This window comes from Salvelinus namaycush, chromosome 15 (genome assembly GCF_016432855.1).
Source record: "Salvelinus namaycush isolate Seneca chromosome 15, SaNama_1.0, whole genome shotgun sequence".
In the NCBI taxonomy this organism is placed as follows: Eukaryota; Metazoa; Chordata; class Actinopteri; order Salmoniformes; family Salmonidae; genus Salvelinus; species Salvelinus namaycush.
The window spans coordinates 3,363,087-3,372,183 of NC_052321.1; the positions used below are offsets into that span (position 1 = coordinate 3,363,087).

At 42.9% G+C, this 9,097-nt stretch overlaps 1 protein-coding gene across 1 annotated transcript; it reads right to left on the bottom strand.

Moving 5' to 3' along the window:
* Positions 1-3,239: 3,239 nt before the first annotated feature.
* On the bottom strand, positions 3,240-8,608 carry srsf5a (serine and arginine rich splicing factor 5a). Its single transcript, XM_039009199.1, has 8 exons — positions 8,523-8,608; positions 7,879-8,013; positions 7,360-7,430; positions 6,964-7,110; positions 6,541-6,613; positions 4,919-4,992; positions 4,540-4,647; positions 3,240-4,246 (listed from the first exon to the last, which is right to left on the bottom strand). Exons 2-8 carry the CDS (start codon positions 8,002-8,004, stop codon positions 3,919-3,921), a joined length of 927 nt encoding a protein of 308 aa, XP_038865127.1. The 5' UTR covers positions 8,005-8,013; positions 8,523-8,608; the 3' UTR covers positions 3,240-3,918.
* Between the last annotated feature and the right edge of the window lie 489 nt (positions 8,609-9,097).

A 9,097-nucleotide genomic window follows, 5' to 3' on the forward strand; every position in this document is an offset into this window, starting at 1 on the left:
GAGCCGGGGGGAAACTCAAACAGTAGGCCATTATCCGTTTTCACACCTTTCATTATGTGACAATGGATAGGCTAACTGGTAGCCTATAGAATGATTTGCAACCATTATTGGTCACCTCATTACCTCTCTTTGTTCTGTTTGCAACCAAAGTCTTCTAAGATATACTGAACAAAAAATATAAACGCAACATGCAAGAATTTCACTGAGTTACAAGTCATATGAGGAAATCAGTCCATTGAAATATTCATTAGGCCCTAGTCTATGGATTTCACATGACTGGGACTATAGATATGCATTTTGTTTTTTTTGGTCACCGATACGGTGGGGCAAAAAAGTATTTAGTCAGCCACCAATTGTGTAAGTACCCCCACTTAAAAAGATGAGAGGCCTGTAATTTTCATCATAGGTACACTTCAACCATGACAGACAAAAAATCCACCCCCATGCTTCACAGTAGGTATGGTGTTCTTTGGATGCAACTCAGCATTCTTTGTCCTCCAAACACGACGAGTTGAGTTTTTACCAAAAAGTTCTATTTTGGTTTCATCTGACCATATGACATTCTCCCAATCTTCTTCTGGATCATCCAAATGCTCTCTAGCAAACTTCAGACAGGCCTGGACATGTACTGGCTTAAGCAGGGGGACACGTCTGGCACTGCAGGATTTGAGTCCCTGGCGGCGTAGTGTGTTACTGATGGTAGGCTTTGTTACTTTGGTCCCAGCTCTCTGCAGGTCATTCACTAGGTCCCCCCGTGTGGTTCTGGGATTTTTGCTCACCGTTCTTGTGATCATCTTGACCACACGGGGTGAGATCTTGCGTGGAGCCCCAGATCGAGGGAGATTATCAGTGGTCTTGTATGTCTTCCATTTCCTAATAATTGCTCCCACAGTTGATTTCTTCAAACCAAGCTGCTTACCTATTGCAGATTCAGTCTCCCCAGCCTGGTGCAGGTCTACAATTTTGTTTCTGGTGTCCTTTGACAGCTCTTTGGTCTTGGCCATAGTGGAGTTTGGAGTGTGACTGTTTGAGGTTGTGGACAGGTGTCTTTTATACTGATAACAAGTTCAAACAGGTGCCATTAATACAGGTAACGAGTGGAGGACAGAGGAGCCTCTTAAAGAAGAAGTTACAGGTCTGTGAGAGCCAGAAATCTTGCTTGTTTGTAGGTGACCAAATACTTATTTTCCACCATAATTTGCAAATAAATTCACAAAAAATCCTACAATGTAATTTTCTGGATTTTTTCCCCTTTGTCTGTCATAGTTGAAGTGTACCTATGATGAAAATTACAGGCCTCTCTCATCTTTTTAAGTGGGAGAACTTGCACAATTGGTGGCTGACTAAATACTTTTTTGCCCCACTGTACCTAAAAAAAAAAGGGGCCTCAATCTCGTCACGGTATCTCTGAGAATTCAAATCGCTATGGGGCACTCTGTTCACAACGATGACATCAGCAAACCTTGGAACAAATCATGGATTTCCTTTCTTTGCCACGGCAAATCTTCGGTAGCAATTTACCCAACCCTTTGTATGAATGTAAAACAGTGTTGGTGTAGCCTACTGTAGCCTATTTGATCTATTTATGTCCAGTAAGACAAGCGTCTTTAAAATAAATGACCATACCAGACATTTTATCAAGATCGGGGGGGGGGAGTAAAATATCCCTGGATTGTCCATATTTGAAATGTGTAACTACGAGAGTGTTCTCACATATGGTCCATTTATAAAAGATCCGATCTGTCGTCTTTAAAAGATCCGATCTCAGTCCTCTTTAAAGTGAACTCTGGAAAAAAAAAAGAAAAGCTAAAGACCTTTGTTCACTTCACCTATTTTGTGGGTCCAAGTCCTCTTTCCATTCCCATTGCTATGTTTAGAAAGGAACCAAAATATTTTTCTAATATTCAGTTATAATGCACTCTCTGGGTTATTACAAAATTCAAGTCAAGCCTTCTCATCAGAACGTGTTGTCAGACAGTTAAATATAACTACACTCTAAAAATGTGTGTTTCAACAATGGTTGTTTTAAGATTCTCAAAGTTCTTTGAAGAACCTTAGGGTTCTAAGGTTCTTAGAACCCCAACCCCATAGGAGCTGGGGTTCATCGAGGAACCTCCGTAGTTGGGGGGTTCTTGTGGGAAACTAACTGCCCAACTAAAACATTTGGATTTTAAAGGACAGCAGGTACAGGCACTTAAATTGAGTTCGTTACATTTTTCAGTTAAGGCAAGGTTTGTCCCCCTTGTATAATCTAAATTGATTTTGTTTTCATTTGTGCAAATCTTTCCAAAACAGAAAATGGACACAATTCAATGGATATCAATCAATAGAGCTAAGGATATGTACAAATAAAGGGGTCAATTTTACTACCGAATACCTCTTCCGCTTTTAACCCAACCCCTCTGAATCAGAAAGGTGAAGGGGGTTGCCATAAACGACATCCACGTCTTCGGGGAACAGTGGGTTAACTGCCTTGCTCAGGGGTAGAACGACAGATTTTTAAAAACCTTGTGAGCTCGGGGATCTGATCCAGCAACCTTTCAGTTACTGGCCCAACGCTCTAACCACTAGGCTACCTGCCACCGTAGGCTATAAGAATATGTTGAAGGCTAGCTGTACTGGGTGCAGATGACTGAACTGCTCACTTTAGTGTCTGTAGGTATACAGATGAGGCATACAAAATATTTGTTAATTGGTAAGTTATGCAGATCACATTCACCATCCTCCTCCCTTATCTCTTCAATACAGACAAGTTGTGTATGAAACCATTATCCAAACTTTTATCCACATTCACCACAACCCAAGGTATGATTTCCGTTGAGTGCATGTTTTGTTAATCGTCTATAGAACATTAGCCTGGTCCAGATCTTTGTGCCATTTCATTCAACTCCTTGCCAAATATAATGGCATGACAAACCGACTGGTACCCAGGCTAGAAGAACGTGAGATTTCAAATCTAACATTTTCTGTACAATGGCATTCTTCATTAAAAAAAAGATACATTTGCAGGTATTGTTCTCTTGGTAGAAAATAAATATTAAATTGTTGAGTCAAATTTAAAGTAGAAGTATCCATTTAATTGAATTTGTGAAGTGCATATACAGAATTTTTCAGCAAATGTTAAAACCTAAACCTTGTGGAAAATGTCTTTGCAATACCCATCCGTAAATTATAATGTTGGGTTTAATTTACATGTGGTCTGTCTGAGGTGTAGATTGGAATCACTGACAGGGCAAAAGTGGTGGTGGAAATATAACATTGTATTGATTAGACTCGTAACAGAAAACTTGGGACAGAAAGTTTAACTTCAAATGGTACAGAAGTCATTAAATCACAATGAGACTTACCATCTGCAGCGAGAACGATACTCAACAGGAATGGGACCCAATCAAAAGATCTCAAAATCACACTGTACATTTCCTTAAACGGTTCAGTTTTTCACCAAGGAAAATGTTTAATTATTCATATGGCAAAAAAAAATTAACAATTAGAAGTTGAATTGGGGAAGCACGATCCGACCTATAACACAAAGGCTCCCAAAATAGAGAAAAACATTACAGGGCATCCAAGATACTGGCACAACGACCAAATCTCTGATTTAAAAAAAAAAAAAAGAGAGAGATTGTGGGAGTGTGTCACCAAAGGCAAGCCTCTCCATTCATTCCACACTAGCAAGCAAGCAGGCCGCCACAAAGCCAGGCGCCATGGTCTCAGCACGACAACTCTTCAGTCCATACCACTATACCACTTGAAGCTGGTGGTTACTTTAAAAAATAAGAGGACGGGCTTATTGGAATAGACGGAATGGAATAAATGGAACGCTATGAAGTATTCTGATCCTCTCATTCCATTCCAGCCATTCCAATGAGACGGTCCTCCCTCCAGCCACCACTGCACTACACACATCCCTAGTGGGGCTCAGTGCTGGCTCTCAACCGAGGGGGAGCGAGACCGGGACGGAGACTGCTTCCGGGCCGGGACAGGGGAAACGGGAGGAGGCGTGCGAGAACGGGAGCGTGGGGGAGGGGTACGGGAGCGAGGGGCAGGGGATCTGGAACGGGACTGGGAGCGATGTGCAGCCCTGCCCCCTACCCCAGAGGAAGGCTTCTTCTCCGGGGTACGGCTGGCCGAGCGAGATCGGGGGCTCCTGGAGCGGTTATGACTCCTGCTACGGGACTTGGAGCGGGGGGAACGGCTACGGGACCGGGAGTAGCTACGAGAGCCACGGGAACGACTCCTGCTGTGGCTGTTGGAACAGAAGAATGAAAAGTTTTGTTTCCCCCCACCATCAAGAGCATTAGTTAGTGCAGAGCCATAATATATTACTAACACTCCACCTGGACACTTGTCAGTCCCCACTTTCACCCACATGTCTCCATCTCATTTCCTTATTGTCAGAATTGTGTCAAAACTAAAAATATAAATAACATAAATAATAAGAGCACTGGTCTACAACTAGCTGGAAAATGACAGCCAAGTCCGTGTGTTTGTCTAGTCTCAGTGAAACTATAAGTTGCAATTGGAAAAGGAGATACTAACCGGCTCTTGCGATCCTCAGACAGTTTCAACTTGCGTCCATTCAAGTCTGTTCCGTCCAGCTTATCAATGGCGTTCTTCATATCACTGTGTGATGCGAACTCCACCACCCTGTAGAATCAAATCACATTCAGTCAACGGGCTCATTTCATAATAGCAACCATTCAACCTAAGGTATATTTGGTTTGTTTTCAAGTAGAGCACAACATTTTAATTTGTAAACAGAACATGTGGGTTTATTATCGGACAAGCCAGAGGTAGTCTCTCCCTTTCTCAGTCCATAACGAACATGGGTCATCTTGCAACGAGACCAAAAGTTTTGGAACGGAATATAACCAATGAATAAAGCCCAGATCCCAGGCCAACTGAACAAACAACTCACCCTTCATTCTTGTTGGTTCTGTGTGCATCCACAAAGGTGACTTCTCCAGCTTTCCTCATCAGGTCTTTCAGGTCCTACGATGAAGCATACGAGTCAGTGACGAGGAAACAAGACTATATAATGTGGCTGAGAGGCTTTTCTGTGAACCTGTGAAAGACTAATCAGTAAACCACGACAGCAACATCCACCCACCCCGTAATACTGACTTCCAACAAAACACGCTAATCATGTGATGTTTTAGCTTTTTCAGACGAGGGCGTTTAAGTGATGAGCCACTGAAATAACCAAGTTGGTCTACCTGTGAAGTTAACTATCTTACCCAAAGGAGAAACATGTTAACACTACGTGGTTCCTTGGTATTGTATTTGTTTCATGTTTGTTGACAACTAGGATTGACGGAGACTACACATTTCATTTAACAGAAGATATTAAGGCAGTGAGACGTGACAAATCCCTTCCGGCTGAGGCGGCTTGGAAATGTTTGAGATTTGTCAACTATCGGTGTTTTAAGGGGGCATCGCTTAAAAATAATTCTATGCAATGTATTTTTATTTTATCTTAAGCTCCTACTTTAATCAAGGGGTTCTTTCATTAACCTATTAGGTAGACTAGTATAATTCCATAAGGGCTTATAAACTTATAGACAGCGTTCTCCAGTAAGACTAGGGTATATTATTCTACTCCCTGTTCCTCCCAACCCTTAAACCCAATCACATGAGTTATATGTTACTTACCGTTCCATACCCAGGGAGACATTAGCAAAGAGCCACTTGTCCAAATAGCGGACCAATGGGAACCAATGCAGTCACAGTGTTAAGCCCTTGAGAAACGACCTCCCTCAGCCTTGACAGACCCGGACTCCGGCCAGCCTCCACAAGGGACCACCAGAGAGCAAGTAGGGGAAGGAACGAAGGAAGGGGGTGTGCAGTGTGCCCAACTGTCAACACCCCCAGCTCCATCAGCAACAGATAAAGAACCAAACGGGAGAGTGTAGGGAACGTGGAGTGGATTGAGGGGGTTACAGGCTGGCTGCAGTCGGGGGGGGTTTCCACCAGACCAGACCACAGAACCTCCAGACTGGGGCTTACGAGGGACCATCCTAAGGCTATCCTGCGCTAGAGCCCTTTCACCCGCTACGGGGCCCAGCCAAGATTTAGACCAGCGGCAACTGCGTGTAAGGAGAGGCACCAAATGGACACTATTGAAAACACAACCAGCAGAGGGCGCTATGCACATCAGACACCTCCAGGGGAGGCAGTGCATGCAACTCCTTCATAAACTAATAACCAGATAAGAATATGCTCATAAAAAAAAGGGCTTTAAGATGTGTTCGGTTACATTTACCTTTAAGTCTAAGAGGTGCTTATTCTTGAAAGATACAGTAAAACGAAGTCAAGAAATAAACAATTCTGAATTCATAGCATCGAAACGGGTCCTTGCCGTTCTATTCACCTAATGGGCTATTGAGCATATTGCTACGTTTGTTTTTTTAATAATAAATGAAAAATGTGAATGTTTCTATAAAAAAAATGCTGCTTCACACAGACTAAAAAGGCAGTACCAGATCAAGTAAAACGATTTTTTTTTGTATCACATTGAACCCGATGGGTGTAACCGCTCACCTGCCAACTGATTCGTGACGACAGGTTTTCCACGATGATTCGGTGCTCTGTTCGCACCGGGGGACCATACCTACTGCATGGGTGGAAGAGAGCAACGTTGTAACGTGGAAGAGATAGTGTTTTATAGTTACCATAGGAACTTTAAAACCACACTCAGAAAATTACAGAAACCCATTTACTTTTACCTGTTGAACACTAAACTCTAATCACATTGACTAAACTCCATTCACTGCTAAATAAACTTCCAAGCTCCTAAAATTGCCCGGTTTTCCCCCGAATTCATATATGCAAGATTGGGATGGAAGGGGATAAGCAGGAAATCCAAATCTCCTCCAACTAGGAGTTTTTAAGGAAGTTTACGTAATGTTGGAAGGCCAAACTGCACGCGAAGAAGTTGTGAAAGGCAGTCTGAGGAGTCTATACCTGGAGCCACCACTATGACCACCAGAACCCTGGCGGTAGCTGCTGAAACGAGGTGAGAAGCGTCCGCTTCCTCCACCACCGCCACCACCCCCCATCCCTGGTCCACCACCCCTCCCTCTTCTGGAGCGGGCATGCTCTATCGTCACCCTATAGAGACAAAACAGTTAATACTGAAGCTAGAGAAATTACTGATAAAGTACAAGACAGTTAATACTGAGTCTACAGAAATTACTGAAAAAGTAAATTATATTCACACACTGAATGCAGCTAGGCCCAAGTCAGAGAAAAGGAGTAGCAGTTCTGTGTAAATACCACCACTATATGGAGTAAACACCCAAAAACGAATTTCACCATTGATCTTTCTTAATAATTTGAAGAATGCATCCAAATCTTTACCTTTCACTACAGAGTTCCTTGCCATTCAGCTCGTATACGGCATCATCCGCATCTCTGTGGTCATCAAACTCCTGATGAAAGACAAATGGGGTTATCTAATTAAGGCTGCATTCAAAGCTGTTTTCGCTGGGGGGGAAAAACCGAGCTTTTAACTGAAAATCGATTTGAAATCAGGTCATCCAACTCGGGCCTCTTCATCGAGCTCCGACCTGAAGGTTTCTGACGTCATATTTGACCTCGTATTTTTCCGTGTTCCCAGTTGTTTTGAACAAGGCCATAACAATCCAAACGTTCACTGACCACCCATAGACAGGGCTTTGGGGCACTCGTCAGCCGAGCTTGTAGTCTTTCATTTTTTACTAACCAGGGTCTGAAATCTGTGCAATATTTGGGAAAATACATTTCACTAATCAGCGGGCTAAGTTAGTAACATTTTCTACTAGCCCGGTCTTAAAAGTAATAGGTTAGCTAAATGTCCATCCCTGCCCCTAACAATGCCAACTGGCAAGACCGACTTACCACAAAGCCGAATCCGTTCTTCAAATTTACTTCTCGGATCCGTCCATATCCCTTGAAGAATTTCTCCACGTCCCTCTCACGGGCGTGGGGGCTCAAACGACCGATAAACACACGACATCCACTCATGATGATACTCTGCATTACAAAAATGCAAATGTTTGGGACGGGAAAAGTTATTCAACTATAAACAGTAACGTTACCCCCAAACACGTAGCTAACTAACATTAACTGAGAAGGCCCAGACCAGTGTGGTTACTAACTAGCCAAGCGCTAACAATACGTTGCCAAGTTAAGCAGCCGTTAGTCGTGTTATTTAATATTAGCCAAATAGTTAGCAAGTTAGTCTAGGTTCGGCAACGTTAACAGTATATTTAACCAGATATACATAAGCAACACCAGTTATATACCGTTCTATATGAAATAAATACCAATCGATAAGGCGTGGGTATGTACACGTTAGCTAGATAACGTTACTAGCCAGCTAGCTAGCTGAAAGTCGTTAGTTACTGTATGTCGAGCAGTTAGCTTTCTGCTAGCTTAGCTGCAATACTAACTCGGCATTCAGATGAACTGTTAATCATTACATTATGTATTTGCCAAATATGTGTGGCAATCTGCTAAATGATTATAAACGTGGAGCTCACCTTTCTGTCGTCTCTTCGTTACTTCTTGCTTGCTTGCTTGTGTGTATCAAAATGGCGACAGCGAGAGGTAACCGGATGTACTTCAGCACCAAGGTGAATGGGTGTGTTCTAGACGTATCAACAAGTTCCACAAAACCCCTAATCTGTAAATGAACAACCTCAACATTAACAAAAATGAAGCGAAAATGCATATAAAAATATTCAATCTTTACGACACATTTCCCGCTGTCCATCTCATCTCAATGGACTCATACCCCCTCGTCCTATATTTTTATTAAAAAATCTAAAAACCCAGTCCCTGCAGGAGGCCTTTGTTCTTAACCGACTTTATTTTTTATTCTAATATGTAAAACATACAATATATTTGCAGTGAAGCCGCTCAACAACTACATCACATTAGTCCTCTGACAGACTCCCATCCAGGGCGACACATAGAAGCAACCAGAGTCAACGCCCTGCTCAAGGGCATCTCGACAGATCTCCGACAAGGTCAAAAACAGGGACCCGAACCAGCGATCCATCAGCCACCGGCCCAAGCTCCCAACCGCCAGGCCACCTGCCTTCCATGATCCACC